Raw genomic sequence first — 20,782 nt, 5'->3', positions numbered from 1 at the left:
AACTCTGTGAAGAATTGGGTTGGAATTTTGATGGGGATTGCATTGAATCTGTAGATTGCTTTTGGCAGGATGGACATTTTGACTATGTTAGTCCCTGGCAGAAGATTTCTAAGGCAGATCGGTCATGAGGAAATGGTGGGTATAGTGCTTAAGAAAATAGTTCTGAAATCCCTGGCAACTTTTCTGTTCTTGGAAGCATCTCACCTCTGCTAACCTCTGATGTCTGCCTATTGTTCTGTGGCATCTTGATCAGACTGGGACATGAACTTGACTTTTTATAGGAGCAAAGGAAAGCAATACAGACAGCAACAGGAGGTATCCCTAAGAAGGGAACGTGTATGCTTTAATTACGTATTACTCTCTTACGTGTGGTATTTGTGTTGCTTTGTTCTCCTAATCCTGGCCTTCATAACAAGAGACAACAGAATGGGAAACAGGATGGGAAAACTATAGGACCCAGTGCCTTGATAACCAAAGTTAACTGATAAGGACTTCTTAGAAAAACACGGTACCCATGGCAAAGAAGAGATCACTTAGGGAGACTCATATGTGCAAGGGACCAGTGAGCACTACATTGATTTTCACATATTGTGTGAGAAAAACCAGACAGTTACATGTTATAGGAACAGCATATTAGAAATACTGTTATGAGTAGGATGGATAAAGCTCAGGGATTATTCAAGCTCGGGCCAAAAGACATATTGAGACTGCAGATCTCAGCAGCAAAGGGGGTACACAGTGACAAAATTGATGACATACACAAGTCCTGAACATCCCAATGGGGGCGGATGATTAAGGACAAACTGTGTTTTTCATCAGCGTTCCTCACTGCCACCCAGAGCTTCTTTAAATCCAGAATACCTTCCCAGAGGAGGGACGTGGTTGACCGAAAGGCACCATGAGCTAAAGGATCACTAATCTGATTTTGATTCCTGGTGAGAATTTTTGTCATCCGATGCAGTGAGCATTTAAGGACAAAGTAAAGTAAAACTACAGAAAAATAATGGGCTTATTTTTACCCCTGTTTTTGGCTCTGAGATGTATCACCTGTTAACATGAGGATCCCCTGGTAGAGTTGGGTTGACTACTACTTTGCAATAAGTTTCCACTTTAGAAAAGACATTTCCAAGATGAAATGTATACTGTTCTAGCCCCTTTTAAAAGGTGGTACGTAAAAAGTGGAGCTTCCCGGTCACATCTGTCTTAAAATGGAACACACTACAAAGCCATCTTAGGCCCAGTATGTACAAGTTTTACAAAAGGCTCTGCAAAGTCTTAGCATAAAGAAACCTATCTCCCTCAGTTTAGCCCAGAACTTCTCAATTTATTTTGATGAGGCTTTTTTTTTTCTGCTATGTAATGTATTTCAGTTCAGGAAACGCTGGTGTAGAGAGCTGTAGGTGAGAATGGATGGTGGTGGCATAACTGTGGTGACCCAGGAGAAAAATAATCAGGTGAAACACGAGCCAGAGATTGATGCTAGGATGCAGAAAATATCATGGCTGGGCATGGAAATGCTACTTGCCAAATGACCCCATATATCTTAGAAATTGGCTGAATTTCTTCTAATATTCTCTCAAGGTCCTCGCTGAGTCACTCCCATAAATGATGGATCTTAATGGTTCCGAATATCTCTAAAGCCTTTATGTGAAACCATCTCCCTTTTTAACTTAGTGATTCACTCCACTCTGGGATGCAGAGGCCAAGAGAATGGGCCAGGTTTCATGCTCCAGCCATAAAACCACAGAACAAGATCCACACACAACCATGATGAACTATTAGAAGGCTCGGGTCTCATCTAAGAAGTTTAACTGGCTGATTTTTTTTTTTTTTTTTGAGACTGTGACACTCCTGGGCTGTCTTTTGAGTATTATGCTCATTTGTCACTGCAGATAAAAAAAGGATTGATCTGAAAGCACAAGACCCAAATCAACAACAACAAAAAAGAACATGAGGTCTGAATGATATGAATTTAAACCTCAGCTCTGCTGTTCCAAAGCACTGTGACCTTAGATAAAGCTCTCTGCATTTTAGCTTGAGAGTTATATGTTCATTTGGGATTATCATGAGGATGAGAGGAAATGAGGAACTTGGGGTTGGGTAGAGATGCAGATTGATATGGGATAGAGCCACTGCACATCTATAAGGAAGAAGGCATCAACAGATTGGATGGGAAGCATCAAGAAGATCTAAGGGCAACCACCTCCATCTTTTATCCATCACACAGAGCCCAGGGCACTATGAACATGCTCTGTACCTGATTGTCCGGGTGTGCTTTCGGGTGTAAGGAGAAAGGACCTTGAAGAGCAGTTCCATCGCTCCATTAATTCCCAGCATGGCTCCCGTGGTTACTGAAGACAAAATGCACAGTAGTGAGTAGCTCTTATCACAAGAAGATGAGCCACTACAACTTGGATTTAATCACTGACAATCTTAATGAGGTCAATGAACAATAATAAGAAAAAAGAAACAACAAAGAGATTAAAAACCTCTCTTAACAGCCTAGTGAGTGGGGTAGCTGTTTCTCCCTCAGTTTCAACCTCTCCTCAATTTTAATACTTGACTCCCCAAGACTGAGACAATGAGTTGGCTGTACTGCTATCAGAATACCAGGAGAAGAATGAGTCTTGTGCTCCGAGATAAACTAGCCTGGGAACACTTCCCTTTTCACTCAGCTTGGAGAGAGAGTATTAAAACCTGATCATAGATCTGAAGGATAGAAAGTCAAGGGAATGCCTGTTAAATAAAACCCTCCAGATGTCATTGACATCTCCAAGGCAACCCCAGCCACTTTTCAATATGACCCATACCCTTCTCAACTCAGGTGAATTTGGAAACAGCACCAATGGCCCTGAAAAGAACAGGAATCCATGGGCTAGAGAACCATAAGAGGGAACAAGGAATGGTTCTCTGATAAGGCAAGTCCTCTCTTCCCTCCATGGTGCTTGTGCTTCTGGGAGGGAAGGCATAAGACTGCCTGGTATTTTGGACCAGACATATTCTGGGAAAGTAAGTTTGAACAGGGCATCTTAAGGATGCAAAGAGAAGAGCAGTGTGTCTTAGACTGACTTAGTTCAGGTCTCAGGAGACAAATGCAAACCTAGAGGTGATAATTTCTCAGTACTCTACCAGATGGAGACTAACAACAACGTCTTGTCTGTTACAAGGAGTACATGTTTTGAGAGTTTCCTCTATACCTACACCCCTGCTGAGGAGAGTGCAGACCATCATCAGCACCCGCATTAATTGGATGGATTTGACAACCCAGTTGTGCCCATCAGTCTTGCCACTCTCAGAGTTATTAAATTAGTCTTTACTTCTAACATGGAAAATAACACTAGAATAAAAAAAGATTGGCAGGCCATTCAATAAGAGTTACCACATTAAGTAGAATTAGTGAAAGTACAGTCTTAATACCTCTAATTCTAATATGAAAGACTGGATTGAAATCAGAGTGAATACAAAAAGAAACCTCATTGGGTTCACCTTTAATGGATGGTTGCCCAATGTGGCCATCTTGGTGCTGCCAACAAGTTCATTGGCTATCAAAAACCCATTATGGATACATCTAACTAATCAGATGAAAACAGCTGTTCAGAAAGCTTGCTGAAACAGTAAATAGTGGCTCGCAATTCATCAAAGAAACAGAACCCACAGGCTTCTTGAACTCTGTGAGCCTTTCATGAGTAAATGCAATGCAAAGAGGCATGATGGCTTTATGAAACAGCTAGTTATTATAATAAATGTAGGCTAGCATATGACCCAACTGGTTGCATTCTGACACTCACAGGCAAATCACTGGCTTTCTCAGAGCTAAGCTGATGCTATGTTGCTCTACATTCATTATCATCACATACACGTATTACAGAAAGCAAAGCCTTCAGGAAACCGAAAGATAACATGAAGTCCTGTGCTGCTGGCAAGCTGCTAATTGGCTGCTATGCTTTTAGGCTGCACAGTAATGACAGTTGTCTTTCATAAAATGTTACAGCTTCTCTTTTATTGTTCTAGAGATGGCTTTGTACAGATTCATTCAGATATTCTCAAATTCTCTTTGATATTCTTTGTTCTCTCTCTCTCTCTCTCTCTCTCTCTCTCTCTGTGTGTGTGTGTGTGTGTGTGTGTGTGTGTGTGTGTGTGTGTGTGTGTGTGTGTGTGTGTGTGTGTGTGTATAAGAGAAGGGGGAAATTGTGAACAAAGAGCCAATAATCCATCTTATTATTTTTATGGAGGAAAACTGTCTCCTTATGTTGGACCTATGTTTATTAGGAGATTGCAGCAGTGAAAATTGAGATATTGAACCAAGTATACTGGTCCATCACTGTAATCTTGTAATCTCGGCGATTGGGAGGTGGAGACAGGAGGATATGTAACTCAAGGTGATCTTTGGCTACATGGCAAGTCTGAGGCCAGTCTGTGCTTCATGAGACCCTGTATTTAAAGTAAGAATAAAAGTAGTAAAAAATTGGATATTTCAGCAGCCCTCAGGATATAGTAACTAGATAACCTGGAGGGGTTATCTAGTTACTATACGTGCATGAGTACTTTTCATGTGATTTCAAAATATTAGACAAAAGATTGGGGTAGGATAATGCAGCTACAGTATCATGGCATTACCTATGAACATGATTTTGTTTGTCCCATCCAACAGGTCTAGGAGATTTGCAGAGGGTTGAATGCATTCCCCCAAATCCATTTTAAAGCCATAATCCCTATGACCTAAAGTCATTAAGTTAAAGGGATGCCATCTGAGAAGGGATATAATCTCATCTGTTTGGTGTCTGTCATAGAGAATTTAAACATAGAAGAAGACCAATGATGCACAGGCCCTTGGGAAAGACCACATGGGGACATGGAGAGATGACATAATCTTCTTTTGTCCAAGGTGACAGGCTATGAAGAAAGCAAAGCTTGCCAGCATCCTGGTCTCAGACCTCCAGCCTTTAGCACTGTGAAAAAATTAATTTCTGTTGTTTTAGTGAGACAAAAACCTAGCAGATTAATAGTAATAATTATTGCTGCTGTAATTTTACAAAGGAGAAGAAAAAACCACGAGGTTAACCAGGCCAAGAGCCCTCGTTCCACGACTCATGAGAAATAGCACAGAGTCAAACTGAGGGCTCCTGGCTCTGAGCCCACATTCTTTCCCTACAGAGTATATTACATCTAAATAATTGTCACTTTTATTCCCCAGGAAGGGAGCTTAGAAAGGAGAAATGAAAGTCTGTACTCATTACATGTGAGATAGGAGGTATAGAATCTAATCTATTAATGAAAAGTGCCTCCACATGGAGTAGAATTAACATGAATTTTGGAATTCTAAAGCCAGCCTTCAGAACTTTTTATCTGTGTAAACTCAAGAAATTACTTCACTCTTCGAAGCAGCTGGCTTTTTCTTTTCTGAGATATAAAAATGTGGATCCAAATACACAGTTGTTGTGATAATTATAAACAGCTGAGGTAAGGAGATCCTTAAAAGCTATTCTCTGACAGGTTCAGATGTGATCACCCAGAGAGAGGGTCTGTCAGGAGAAAGCATGAGGTTAGAAAAAATCAGTAAGGATTTTGTTACATCAGTGAGTAGCTTCGTGGAATTAATAAGGACTATTCTTTGTTTTACTGACTGTGTGTGTGTGCACAAATATGTGGGTGCGTTCACATGCACTTGTCTGAGGAAGCCATGTTTCATCCACAAGAATAGTGTGTCTTCTTCCTTTGACACAGGGTCTCTCATTGGCTTCGACCTCACCAACTAGGCTACCCCAGCTGGCTAGCAAGTTGCAGGCATCCTCCTGTCTCTGCCTCCCCAAACACCGGAATTTTAAGTCTACATTGCCCAGGTAGTATTTTGATATTAGTGGGTTCTCAAGCCCTTGTGTTTGAAAGACAGCACTACTGGCTGAGTTCTCTCTCCAGCCACCACAATGTTGTTGCCTTGAACAGATGTAACACATACTACTATGACTATGTCAAGGCCCAAGGAAAAATCTGTCTTTCTCCTGCCACAGGACTTCTGTACCTGGTATTATTAATAGAGAAACTTGGAATGCTGTATATGCAACTCAGCGGGAAATCCAAAGACCATACTTAGGTACTAGCTCTAGAGTTGTACCTGACCAAGTCAATAAATAAATGTCTGACCTCCACAGCCTCTGGATTGTCAGGTTCCTTTATGTGTCTGAAAGGGACCACGTGCATCCTCACCCAAACCCTCACGCTCCCCAGACCACCACATGGTTTCCTGGTGTCCCAGACCAACTTACCACTGGAGGCAAACACACGCAATACCCAGAGACAGTGCAGGAGGTTCTGGCTATGAGACAGGTTTTTCCTGGCCAAAATCAAGGTCACATCAAGTGCTTCTAATTCTAGTGCCTTCTGTCCAAACTTCTTATCTAGGAACACAAATTCATCTCTCTTAATTATGTCTCAAATGCGTTCTGAAGGTTTCAGAAGAGAAGGGAAAAAATGACAGGGGAGGGAAGATAATTATAGCCAAAGACACTTTTTAGCCTAATTAAAAATATTCTAAATAAGCCCCCATTGGAGCCAAATACATCAGAAGAGTGGAGTCTGGATTTCCTATTTACATGAAAGCTATGGGTTCTAAGACTGCAAGCCTTTGAGTCTACCAACACTCCTAATCATCCTCACGTGTATCAATGTCTTTAAGACAAATCTGGGATGAATAAAACAATTAGCAGTACATTTGAATGCAGTGCATGAACTTTGATTGGATCCTTTCGCAGTTTGCTTTTTGGGTAGGTTGGTTTGCTTTGCTTGGCTTTGGTTTTTGAAATGGATTTTTTTCCCTACATATCCATTGCTGTCCTGGAACTCACAATGGAAATTAGGCTAGCCTAGAACTCATCAAGATCCACCTGCCTCCACTGCTGCCTCCTGAGTAGTGCTGGGATTAAAAGCATAGCCACCGTGGGTCTTGCTCTTTGGATTGGATATTGTTTTGACTATGCAAAAGAGAGTGTAGAACTTTTGGAGAAGTCAGATCAAAGTTATAGGTAGATGATGGTAATATTTCCATTTAACAAAGAATTTTCATAATAAATCGTGAAAAGCTTTTAAGAAAAGAAAATTAAAGTTTAAAAGTATGATGCTCTAATAACCTGACATCTAGTGCTGTGGGTAAGCCGTTCATCATCTTCATCTCAATAGTTACAAAATTAAGACCTGAAAACAAGAGGAAAACACCTCTGATTTATGCTTGTTGCTCAGGTGAGTATGTCTAGTCGAATTTATTTGTGTCCTTCCCTAAGTGTGATGTCCAAATCTTCATGATTATTATAAGATTCATAGAAATATATTTATATATTTGTTTCATTATTTCATCTAGCATAATATCCTCTGGGTACAACGTATTAGGCTAGATAATACTCCATTGTACATGTGTATCACATTTTATTGATCCATAGACACACTATTTCCATGTCGTGGCTCTGGTGACTAGTACTTCAGTGAACATGGGAAGGCAGAGATCTTTATGAGGTAGTCATTTCCTTTCCTTGGGTATATGTTCAAATCAGAGATTATAGGAATTTCTGAGTAATATGATAATTTCGTGGTTTATTTGTTTGTTTGTTTTGAGCAGGGTCTCCTGTGGCCCAGTATGGCCTGGAACTCATTATGAATTTCTCACCACCACCATCCCCACCCCTGCCCTCACCTTCCAAGTGTCAGAACTCCAGGTGTTTATCACCATGCCAACCTGGTAGCTCTTTCTTTTTTTTTCAGTTCCCTATGATATTTCCATAACAAGGATCCTGATCTTCAGCACTACAAAGCGTGCAAGGTTCCCTTCCCTCCCATCCTCGCTGGCATTTTTCTCTCTTGTCTTGCAGATAAGCCATCCTTACTAGCATGAGGAATGAGTGCACAGAGGTAGAGACCGAAGTGGTGCTTCCTGCTGACTTTGAGGGCTAAGCAGGGAAGGAGGAAGGGTCAAAAGACACAAAACTGTAAATAAGCAGGACAGACAAATCTACAGCTCTTATACTCAACGAGAAGATAAAGTTCACACAATTGTACCAAGCTAAATACATAGACTTTCGCTGTTCCTGTCACCAAAATAAAGCGACACTGTATGAGTCGGTGGATATGTTCATCTGCTTAGCTCTGGTAATCACGTTGATAACTCTATCTCATAATGTCACGTTAAAAATCCCAAGTAGACACAATAAAATTTGCTGTAAAAATAAAAAGATTGAAGCTGGGAAGATGACTCAGTTGGTAAGAGTTCTTGCTGTGTAAACATGAGGAACTTAGTTCAGATCCCCTACAGTAATGAGAATAGCAGTATGTGACTATACATATACCTGTAACGCCAGCACTGATCCAGGCAAGAGGAAGAGGATCCCTGGGGCTCACTGACAAAGAAATCTAACATAATGAGCTTTGGGTCAGTCTCAAAACTTAAGGCAGCAAGAAATTGAGAATGATACCCAACATCACCCCTGGCTTCTACATGTGCATACACACATGTGAATACATGAACACATACATATAACACTCATCACCAAAATAGTAACTTGGGACCCGCTGCCCTTGTATGTCTCTTAACACCTTGTATGTCAGGTCCCTGGCTCCTTTTGCGCATTGTGTGAAGGTTGTCTTTGTATTATTCAAATGTTGGTTTCTGTCTTGGCAGAGAGCTGAATACCATCTGGATTTTGGTATTGTTAGTTTTATGGATCATCACCTGCCTTGGTATTTTGTAAATATACATCTCTATCACCTTTTGCTTGGTTTAATAAAGATCAGACAGCCAATAACTAGGCAGAAGAAGAAAAGCAAGACTTCCAGGCAGAGATAGGAACTGTGGAAAGAATTCAGGGGCCTGAGATTCACCATGAAGACAGATACTGGGACTGTCCAGCTGAGAGGTAATGGGCCACATGACAGATGTGGGATAGAATAGTCAGGCTAATTCATGTTAGGGAGCTAGCTGGGATGCAACCAGCTAAGGCCTAAGCTATAATAAATAAGTCTCCGTGTCATTATTCAGGAGTTGGTGGGTGCAGAGATAGTGCAGCGATAAATGGGACCTAATACCTCATTTATTCTTCCTAGAAACTCTAGCATTAAATTCTATACTTCCATTTTAGACATAAGGGCACCATAGTTCATAAACCTTAAGTAACTTGACCAGGGTCACAGAGCTAGTCAGGGTCAGAGACAGTGTTGAAACCAGCCTGCTCTGTGTGACTGGGGGATATATCAGGTCTCTACTATCTTTTCTTAGAGTTCACTCGGTCCACTCAGCTTTGCTGACTTCCCCTGTTCTTCAAGTTTCAGCTCAAATGTCACCTCTCCCAGACTGTGCCATCTTAGGGTAGCATCACTCTTTCTCCTCCTTGAGGCACTCGTCATGGTCTACTCTCATCCAGTTAATCATTTGCTGACCAGCTAACCTGCCCCACTTGGAACAGGAGCTCTGTGTGAGCTGACTCCTCGACTGTCTTGGTCCCAGAGATGTTTCCACTGCATAGAACACTGCATACAGTTACCCCAGCTGAACAATCACTAAATGAAATGTTAGTTATGTCGGGACTCACGCAGGAGCTAGCTGATGCCTTTCTCGACCCATCTGTAGAATGCCAGTGAACTGAAGTCGCGATCTACACTTGGAGTGCTGGAGCATACAGCTTCGGCTCCTAGCAGAGAACATCAAAGGGGCCTGAGCTTTTCAATTGTCACATGATATGTGTCATGATATTCAATACACAGTTGAAGCGTAACTGTTAGAGGACTTTTGCAAAGTGTGCATGAACTCTGAATGCTTAGATTATTCAACCCTCCTCCAGGAATTTCCAGAGGCCTAAAATGGTATTTCCATATCCTCCAAGAGTGAAGAGAAATAGGTGACTTATCACAGTGGGTTGAACTGAAAGTGTTGCCCCCAAAATCCATTTCCACCTAGACATCCAAGATGCCATCTTATTTGAAAAGAGGGTTTTGCACATTGAATTGGCTAAGAGGGGATCAGACAGGACATACTGGGTCCTAAACCTAATGGCTGATACCACCATGTGAAGAGAACACATAGAGAACACTGTAAACACAGAGAAAATAAATCAGTTCATAAACGAGAGAGAGAGAGAGAGAGAGAGAGAGAGAGAGAGAGAGAGAGAGAGAGAGAGAGATAGTTCTGGCAACACCAGGACAGAAGCAAAAAAAAAAAAAAATGGACTCTCCCTTGGGACTTTCAAAAGAAGGAAGCTACCCTGCCAGGACTTGGTTTGTGACTTATGGAATCCAGAAGTATTGAGACTATATTTATGGCAAACAGTCTGTGACAATTTGCTATGATAGCTCTAAAACTTGAATGCACAAGTATGGTCAGGCATGGTGGTGTATTATCTATAATCCCAGCACTCAGGAGCTCAGGATCATCCTTCCCTACAGTGTGAGTTCCAAGCCAGCATGGGCTACATGAGACTCTGCCTCCAAACAAGAGAGAAGAGCTAATACAGAAAATGTACTTTCATATGAGATACATTTCATAAAACGGTCTCATTCTGGGTAAGGATTTAAAATGAGCTAGAGTCACTCCCCTCATTTCTGACTTATGATCCGTGCTTTTGCAGCCCATGACAGCTGTAACTACAACTTCTCTGTGTCATTCATTCATTCCTAAGCAATGCATTTTGTATTATCTGCTATCTAGAGGTTTTTGGTTTTTTGATTTTTTTTTTTTAATTTAGCTTGTGAAGTATTATGGTGCACACCTCTAATTCTGGTATACAGGAAGCTGTGGCAAAAGGACTGCAGTAAATCTAAGGCCACTGTGTGCAGCATAGCTTGAAGCCAGTCTCAAAAATATGTAATACTCTGAGCCTCAAAATAACAGTAAAGTAAAATTATCTCCCCTGTAAAGCTGGGCCTGTTATCACCAGGGCACCTGAGACACACCCTTCTGCCTCCCCACAAGGGCTACCTCAACTGCTCTCAGGGGACAACTCCAGAAGTATGTTGTCAGTAATCATTAGGTTTTGAAGTGTAAGTACCTCTTAGGCCAACTTTAGCCAGCAGCCTGAAGAGAGGCAGGAGGATGTCCCAGTCAGGAGAAGCTGACCTTGCTGTGTCCACCAGAGTCTGCAGAAGGGCTTCGCTGCCACCTTTGCTGATCATATAATAAACCCTCCGGTCTGTGCCTGGGAGAAAACCAAAGGAAATAGGAGACACAAATGGTAACCCTCCTCCCCAGAGGAAACCTCAGGCTTCACAGCTAGAGACAATGCAAAGGTTCATTCATTTCACCATAGAAACACAAGCTGGCAGGTTCTTGACATGATCTGTCTTCGAGTTGTGCTACCGTCTGAGGGAAGAAAAGTATGCAATATGGTAATTAAAGAATATTTAGGAATTTTAATATATTCACCTCCTAAAGCTATGGTAAACTGAATGATACTGTAAATTCTGGGGACCCATTAATTCTTCACTTTTGTGTATACATGTATGTAGATGTATATAAATTAACACATCATTATATACTAAATATTCTTCTGTAATAAACATGAGTCATTAGTAGCAGGAAGGGGGTGATTCTGATCTAGAGTCATTTTATTGGAGTTATAATGATTTTTTAATTCTGTTCTTTAGCAACCAATAGAAGGGAAATAGAGAACCCACTGTAGGAACCTCCTAAGAAACAAAATGCCCAGGCATAGCATCCGAGGACTCTTGGTCAGAGCCTTGAACAAGGGTAAAGTATTTGTCTTTCTACCACGGGACAGATTTGAATAAGACCTCTCTTACTTTTCCCAGGAGCAGCTCAAAAGCAGTGATTACATATGAACACGAAGAAGGCCCCGTATGACCTAACCAAGGGAACCCACGGGCATAATAATATCAAAGGAGAAATTCTGAGTTTTCCATCCTACTGAAAAGACCATTGTCTGACAAAAAAAAAAAGAATAAAATAAAGGAGGGAAGAAAAATAAAGGTAACAAGATAAATGAGGGAGAATAGAAGATGGGAGATGGATCAAGGGGAGCCACATGTGTCCATGTATCCAGGAGTGGTGGTGCACACTTGTAGGCCCAGCACAGAGAAAGTTTAGGCAGAAGGATTGCTGGTTCCAGGGCATCCTGGGTTATAGAGTGAGACCTTGGCTTTAAAATAAAAACATCCACAGCCTGGTCTGCAGAGTGAGTTCTAGGACAGCCAGGGTTACACAGAGAAACCCTGTCTCGACAAACAAAAACTACTGTCCATGTGGGAAAAGAAATTCCAAAACTTCACTCTAAACATTTCTATCAACTTCCTGAGGATAGTTTCATCTCAAAAAACAAGTGATAATCTACAAGAAGGAAACATATTAAAAAAAAAAAAAAAAACATCTTTTATGTATGTGGATGTGGTCCTGCCACTGGAAGACATAAGAGTTGACTCTTTTTATTTTTTTTTAAAGACCACAGTGTGATGGGAGCCTTGAGAATTTATCTCTGGTATGCCATACATCCTTAATGTGCATGTTTGTGCTAATATTTCTTAATCCAGTTAACTCCAGTGACATGTAGCTACTCCATCCTGATATCTCATTTCTGAAAAAGTAAATGACCTGACGACCTTTGAAGTTCACCCACCTCATAGCTCCATTTCCACAAGATATATGTAAGAAAGCACCAGTACCTGGCTGCTCCTGTGAGACACAGAGGAAGGGAGCTTAGGGAGGGAAGGATTTGGTTGCTGAGGAGCAACTCTCCAGATGAAGACATTGGGCTTACCGTAACATAACCACCCAACATCTCACTGCCTCCTAAGTTTGGGCACTCTAAGGTAGGTGACAAGGCCGAAGAGGCCAAGTACAATTATCCCAGTCTAAACAAGCTTGATCAAATTACACCAAGGGGAAACCATTGGCTTGTGGTTCTCTCCCACACAGGAAAGATAAGCTACAAAAATACCCAGCTGTACCACTTCCTAGGATAAGCAATAACCAGCACTGTTTCCAGTCTACAATATGGTTTGATGTGAGCATTGCCTACTCACCAACAGAAAGCAGATCGCTGAGTACTTGGAGGATGGCCAGGGTGGATGCTGTATCAGAGGAGTTCTGCAATGATAACACAGACAGGTAGGTATCTTGACAACAAACGCAAGAGGAGAGAAGTAGCCTGGATAGAGACCTCTGTAAAGAACAGGCAGAGTTAAGCTTTGTCGAGCTGAGATCAAGTCTGTGAAGTGAACGAGTGGACAGAGGAGCTCTCCTTAGGTAGCAATGAGTGAGCTCATCGAGATAGGAGTTTCAGAGGTGGTGTCTCTAAAGTATTAAAGACCCCTCTCTGGGGGTCAGTCTAATAATATTATTAAGGTACGCACAAACACAAGTATTGATTGACCCAGAGACAACAAACTAAAGGAGCTTAGTGGGCCTCAGTCACAGGAACGTCATATGTTTAAGTAGCCTCGGATTGTTTGATTGTTTTTAATGGCAGTCTCTCTCTCTCTCTCTCTCTCTCTCTCTCTCTCTCTCTCTCTCTCTCANACACACACACACAAACAAGCAAACAAAAAAATGAAAACTATAAAAATGTTAATGTTCTGATGCAAATACTGCCTCGTCAAACAAAGATAAGTTTTGATTTTTCTCAAGAAAAGTGTAGAGAAGCAGCAGATCATATTGAGAGAATGATTTTAGAAATCTTAAACCTTGACATTGGTGCTTGCTTTTCAGAAGAGAAGTCTTCATTCAGAAGTTGGGAGGACATAACAGAATTCGCTGAGTTAACCTATATCATAATTCCAGAAATGCAACCCGCTCCAGGTTCCCAAAAGTCAGGCCTATGTCTTTGCACTGTAACATTAGGAAGTGGTCATTTTCTCTTTGTTTATTTACGTAAGTGCATCATCTTTGAGTCTTAACATTCCCAAGAGTAAGACCTGCGCTCCTTCTCCACTTCAATGACCTCAAGAACTCTCCATTATACATCGTACAAATGCAGTAAGCCAAACATCTTCATGATCTTCTTCTCCTGATACCTCCAACTTCATTATTAATTTCAACACTTACTACCCAAAGTAGTTAGGTATTTCCATGGTATGGAACCACTCCATTGTAGATTCCTCCCCAAGAAATGTTATAGCTTGGTCAGCGAATTTGGCCATACTGTTTCCGCTTTGGCAGCTCTTTCCCTGCATTTTAGGCTGGGCAGTGCTGACTCGTCCTTCTAGTGCACACTGGACCATGTGATATCTCCACCCCTCCCACAAGCCAGGTCTGGTATGCCTTCTACCTCTCTATCACTCAGCTCTCAGTCCTTGGCAAAGGACTCACTCTGACATGGATGTGTAATCTTCCTTCTTATCTCACCTTCGCTAAGTATAGAACCTTTAAAATTAGCACCCATCAGAGGCTCACTCTTCAAGAAAAGAAGAAATACATATTGTTAGTGGAATCTGAAAGAATTCTGGCGATCCACAAAGTCCACTGCCAGAAAGTCGTATTTCAAAACACCTAACAAGAATATTTTTCTTCAGCAGAAAATTCCAGAGACCCTTAAGAAACTTTAGGTAGGTATCTTAATGCTATGTTTTTACAAATCAAAACTAATGCCTCCAGAATTAAGATAGACAAAATATCACAATGGAATTTACTAACTCCTTTTCCAGGTAAGTTAAGCCTCCAGGACCTCCTAGTACTTAACACAAATACCCATCATAAAAAATACTAGGTATATTTGGGGGGGAGCTTTGACATAAAAAAAGACATCTGTACATGGCTCTCATCATATTAATTAATTATTACACCCCGAATCTCAAGTCCATATCACCCTCTAGCAACTGCCAGTTATGCATACACACAATGTCAGTACCTTCCTCTACTCAAAGCTGGAAACAAAAGCAATGATCTTTTCTGACATTGGTCTATCATTTGGCGGGGTTGAAGAACATCATACCTTTGCAAACTAGGCCAAAAGATTATTTGCAGTAGAATAAAAGATCTGTGTGGGATTCTATCTCTGGTTAATATTGACAATTGTGGGCCAACATCAATTTTTCCATGAAGAGAGAAGGGAGAAGCTTTGTGTGAGACTGTGCAAATGCTGTATAACTTAAAATGCTAGACTCATTACTTGATTGCAAGGAAAGGGAAAATAGAAGAGGAAATGAAGAGGTGAGGACAAAGAAAGAGAAAAACTAATAAGGTGGAAGCTGACAGAGGGGAAATAAAGGGTCCCACTTTCATTTCCTTCCACTCAATTATTCATACATTCATCCTGCAGACATTCATGGGCTGTCATCTATGTTCTAGCCACCAAGTAGGCAGTGAGGATCCTTATTGATCAAAATGCAATCTGCCATCACAGTCTCTGGGCACGGCAGAGACAACAGCTGGCAGACAGTCAGACCTAGGATTACTAAAGCCTGTGGCAAAGGGAAACCCTGGTGGTAGGAGCTGCAAGGGAAGGGACATTTAACCCAGCCATGTCCGTGACTGAAAAGTCAAATGAACCAAATGAAGAGGTGACAGTGGGATATGCTAGTCATGCTGGAAGCTCTTGTTCCCAGAGGGAAGCATGGCCGCATGGTGATATTGGCGTGTGAATCTGCATTCTGTGTGACCAATTGCATGGAGCAGAGGGTAAAAGGAATTTTAAATTCCTTGTAGGCAAAAGCTAGGTCTTATCTCTCTATCCCCACTCCCTGGGGTATAATAAGCAAGCTGTTTTATTGTTTTAAATGTTTTATTGAGTTGATTTCTCCCCATAAAAAATTGCCTGCTCTGTTACAGGGCCCACGAGTACTCCCTGAGAACATCCTTGTCTTACATGTTCCTATTGTATTTTCCAGCGAGGATGTAGCTGGCCATATGTTATATATTAAATCACCAGACCCAAGTTACTTTGACCTGTGGCCAACAATACAGGCTGCACACACATGAGCCATCCCTCTGTAGATTCCTTAATGAAAACCTTATTTGAGGGACACCAGAGATGTGACGGTGGTTAAAAGTTCTTGTCAGAGGACCCAAGTTCGATTCCTAGCACCCACATAGTGGCTCACAACCCTCTGTAATTCCAGTCCCAGAGAATCTAATGCTCTTTTCTGGTCTCCATGGGCACTGCAAGAATGTCCTGCATTATATCTATGCAGACAAAATACCATACACATAAAAATAAATAAATAACTACTTTTTAATTGCTCCAAAGGAGCAATCTAGTACTAATAGAAGCTACTTTATCCCTCTTCTCCAGCAGAGATGAAGCTTTGGCCAACCTTCCAAGCTTTTTTTCGAAGTGAGCGTGATTAATTTAATAGTAGATATCAATCCTGGGTCTGGGAAAAGAAAATCTGAATGAAAGTCTGCTAAAAGATTCTAAAAATGATTTTTTCTACAGAAAAAAAAATAATAAACTTCCTATTTTTGGATGTCATTGTATGAAGACGTTATCTTGAATCCTAGGTGACACAGTTAAGCCAGCAAATCAACTCTACAGAACCATTTACCTGTGGATTTGGAGATAAGAAATATAGCAAACACCCTCACGTATAAAAGTCTCTTAAAGTTGGAGAGTTTGCTTCTGAATTCAGCTGTGACCCTTGAAGAAAAAAAGTTTACACCTCTCTATACCTCCTCCCCAAGCACAGTGTTCTTAATAGAAAAGAAATTGATTTTACAGACATGCTATAGGTCCACCCAGAGACTCCCACTTTGACAAACAAAGAATGCGATTCCTTCCTACAGACACTGAGCTCGCAACTCTCTCACCTAATGCTCAGCCAGAAGACATCATGTTGTTTTTCCTTTAGTAAACGTTATGGCTATCAGTGGAGGGAAAGATGCCCCCACAAACTCTCAACTGGCATTAATTTATGCATTGCTATATTTACCAATAAATATTTTACACTATTTAGAAGAATAGCACAAAGCCGTTATCTCACCCACAGTAATAATAAATGAGCAATTAAAGAAGGCAGGATGTGATGTGCTGTGATTTTCCTTTAATGATTCCTTTTAAATGAATCACTGAGTAATCCCCTGTCGGTTAAGATTTTCCAATAAAAAATGGATCTGCTGAGCTTTCGGGGAGATGCAAACAGTTGGAAGAGCAGTGTCTTTCAGAGACTGCACTTTTGAATTGCAATTTTCTCATAGACTGTTTTGAATTTGTTGCCCCTTTGCCTTCAAATTCTCTATATCTCCTTCTTGCCTTCCTCTTCTGCCTCAGAATCATGGTATGAAAATAAGATCCTTCACATCCCTGCCATGAAAGAGCATTTCCAGTCCTTTCTAGGACCCTAGGTCAGAACATGTCAACTACACAGAGCCGGTGAGTGTGCCCAACAGCTTCATGGGTACTTGTGCCTTCAGGGATTTGTTCATCCTGATGCCATTGGTTGGCATAGTTTATCCTCCCTCTTCCAATCACATTTCAGTTTCCAACTTCAGGCCCCCTTCTGTATAATTCCCTCTGCTATCTTGCCTTCTCAGTACTCATTATCCAAAACTGTCAAAAGTCTGAACACACTGGGTACTATACAAGTCAAAGGATCCAGCAGACACTGTTCACAAGGATTATGGTACAACTGGTACCCACTTAAGTGAGGCAATGCTTAGCCTCACAGGAAACAAACTTTTTCTGTGCATTTGTTTTCTCAACAATATTTTATATCTACCCTTCCTCAGAATGCTTGGTTAAACAATTATCATCTTACCTCCTCTCTAGTTATGTATGCTGGCATAATAAACTACTCTGGAGATCAATGGCTTCAGACAATGGTCTTTTACCAGATCTTTGATTGGGGGCTGGAAAACTGGGACAGGACTTTGTTAGCAGTTTCTTGTGCTCTCTTGGTGGTAACTGGGGTCAGGAAGAGGTCAGGAGATATGCTGGTCAAATGTCTTTGACTGTGATGAAGTAATCTGGAGATCTGGGATCTCATGAGACTATTGACTACAAATGTTCTTTTTAGCAACAGAATCTTATGTATCTTGAATGTCTGACATGGCATCTGATTTCCCCAAGGGATAGCCTTGAAGGAGAATTAGCTCAAAGTCTCAAGGCTTCCTTTGGCATTGTCTCAGCAACCAAAGGTGTCAAATTGGCGACATTCTATCAGTTAGAATGGGCTATGATGTGGTTCCATATTCAAATGGAAGGTCCTAGTTGACTCTTCAAGCAAGAGAGTGGAACATTTTCAGGCACTTTTATCTATCCACACTTCATCTGAGCAGTGAACTCTAGACTAAGAATTCTTAATCATTCCTTTTGGCATTCATAGGACTTACAATGGAGTCTTGCACAGAGAAGAATTTGGAAAGCTATGGAGTGGGTTCAGATAGAAGACATGGGACTGAATGAAGTGAGAAGATAGAAAAATGAACAGGATGGTCTGAAGTGGAACAGGATAGGTTAGAGCGAGCTGGAATGAAATGGATGGGGAGGGATTGTGTAGGACAACTCAGACACACAACGTGAAATCTACCATGGCCTTGCTGTCCTGTTTCCCTCAATCCTGAAATTTTCCTGAATGTATGTTGCAGCAGGAGCCTTGTTACCGAACTGTACCAAGTATGCAGCTTGAACATGCTAGAAGAGTCTTCTACCACTGTGTTACACCCCCAGTCCAAAGATGTACTTACAGTGCAGGTTCACTTTAGCCCACTTTCTGTTACCTCTGTAAAATTCAAGTCCATGTTCACAGTATTTTCCTAATAATTTTCCCAAACTCGCTGGTGTTATTGGGTTAGATACACCATATCAGATGAAAAAGAATCTGGTTACAATAGACACTCAATAAATCATGAGTAAATACACATGTGTGGGGGCTGATGTGGTGGAGAGAAGGTGAATAATCTAAAAATAGATCGGAAGGTCATTAGGAATACAGGCTCCCGAGTCAGTTTTCAATCTGGGTCATGATGTTCCCGACTTAGCAAAATGCTCATAAGGAGAGCAGAGGGGAAATAAATGTGCATCTGGAGAGAGTGAGGTCGCCTCCTCTGGGAAAAACAATCAGGAATCCCGAGCTTTGTCAACAACACCCAGCACTCTTGTTGCCACTTGGTGGATGGTGACATCTCCAAGCCCTGATGCTAATCACTGAAGCAATCAGCAGCATCACATCCCTGAAAGGTTCTCTGATTTCTTTTACATGGCATTCACGGGAATGCCAGCTCTGTCCCTATTCTAGGCAAGCTATGATGTCTCTTCAAGACACAGTTGACAAATTAGAGCACAGAGTGTGCAGGTTACACATTCAAGATGACTGAAAAGTAGTGCCAAACAATTTCCAGCTCTTTTAGACAGATTCTAAACAAGGCAAGTCAATAATGCCTCCTGGTGCCTGCAGCCCAGGCCTCAACACCAACACCGAGGAAAGGGGCGAGCATCACCTTGCTCCAGCCAGCAGCTGTCGTTGATTGCTTTGATGTTCCCTGGCTCCACTACCTATAAAACACATGCTAAAAGCATCCAAGACAGGAGACTCAACCATCCTCCTAGAAAGCCATTGAATCAATTACATCTCGGAAACCTTTATCCCAAAGACACTGAGAAGATGCTCACTTTCTTTCTTTCTTGTTTTTCTCCAATTTTTATTGAATATTTTATTTATTTACATTTCAAATGTTATCCCCTTTCCCAGTTTCCCCTCTGAAAACCCCCTATTCCGTCCTCCCTCCCCATGTTTCTATGAGAGTGCTCACCCACCCGCTCATCCACTCCCCACTTCCCCACCCTGACATTCCCCTACACTGGGGTATCGAGCCTTCACAGGACCAGGAGTCTCTCTTCCTATTAATGTCTGACAAGGCCCTCCTCTAATACATATGCAGCTGGAACGATGAGACCCTCCATGTGTACTCTTTGGTTGGTGGTTTAGTTCCTCGGAGCTCTGGGGGTTGGGGTCTGGTTGGTACATATTGTTGTTCTTCCTATGGGCTTGCAAACCCCTTCAGCTCCTTCAGTCCTTTCTCTAACTCCTTCATTGGAGACCCCATCCTCAGTCCAGTGGTTGGCTGAGATCATTTGCCTCTGTATTTGTTAGGCTCTGGCAGAGCCTCTCAGGAGACAGCCCCTGTCAGCAAGCAATCCTTGGCATCTGCAATCGTGTCTGGGGTTTGGTGTCTGTATATGGGATGAAGCCCCAGGTGGGGCAGTCTCTGGATGGCCTTTCCTTCAGTCTCTACTCCATACTTCATCTCTGAATTTCCTTCTGTGAGTATTTTGATTCCCCTTCTAAGAAGGGCTAAAGCATCCACACTTTGGTCTTCCTTCTTATTGAGCTTCACATGGACTGTGAATTGTATCTTTGGTATTCCAAGCTTTTAAGGTAATATCTACTTATCAATGAGTGCATACCAAGTGCATTCTTTTGTGACTGAGTTACCTCACTCAACTGAGGAATACCAAATGGCTAAGAAACACCTGAAGAAATATTTAACAACCTTAGTCATCAGGGAAATGCAAATCAAAACAAAACTGAGATTATACTTCACACCAGTCAGAATGATTAAGATCAAAAACTCAGGTGGAGACAGGCGTGGTGGCACATGCCTTTAATCCCAGCAGGAGGAGAAAGAGGAGGAAGAGGAGGAGGAAAAAGAGGAGGAAGAGGAGGAGGAGAGGAGGAAGAGGAGGAGGAGGAGGAGGAGGAGGAGGAGGAGAAAATTCTGGGGAAAAAAAGTAACTAATAATAGGACTCAGAAAGGGTGCATCTTTCTGAGAGGCAGAGGCAGGCAGATTTCTGAGTTCAAGGCCAGCCTGGTCTACAAAGTGAGTTCCAGGACAGCCAGGGCTATACAGAGAAACCCTGTCTC

The 20,782-nt window shown here is 41.7% G+C and overlaps 1 protein-coding gene across 1 annotated transcript in view; it reads right to left on the bottom strand.

The window, feature by feature from the left end:
• The window catches only part of Agbl1 (ATP/GTP binding protein like 1), a 780,867-nt gene that overhangs the window by 758,777 nt on the left and 1,308 nt on the right, over positions 1-20,782 (bottom strand). The window contains exons 2-5 of the mRNA XM_021192763.1: positions 13,009-13,072; positions 11,022-11,168; positions 6,264-6,395; positions 2,258-2,351 (exon numbers count right to left, since the gene is read on the bottom strand). Of these exons, the coding sequence (XP_021048422.1) occupies positions 2,258-2,351; positions 6,264-6,395; positions 11,022-11,168; positions 13,009-13,072 (437 nt within the window). The remainder of the gene's footprint in view (positions 1-2,257; positions 2,352-6,263; positions 6,396-11,021; positions 11,169-13,008; positions 13,073-20,782) is intronic.

Source organism: Mus pahari, chromosome 1 (genome assembly GCF_900095145.1).
Source record: "Mus pahari chromosome 1, PAHARI_EIJ_v1.1, whole genome shotgun sequence".
Taxonomy (NCBI): Eukaryota; Metazoa; Chordata; class Mammalia; order Rodentia; family Muridae; genus Mus; species Mus pahari.
The sequence above is the reverse complement of the archived record's forward strand: the minus strand, read 5'-3'. Positions and strand labels throughout refer to the sequence as shown.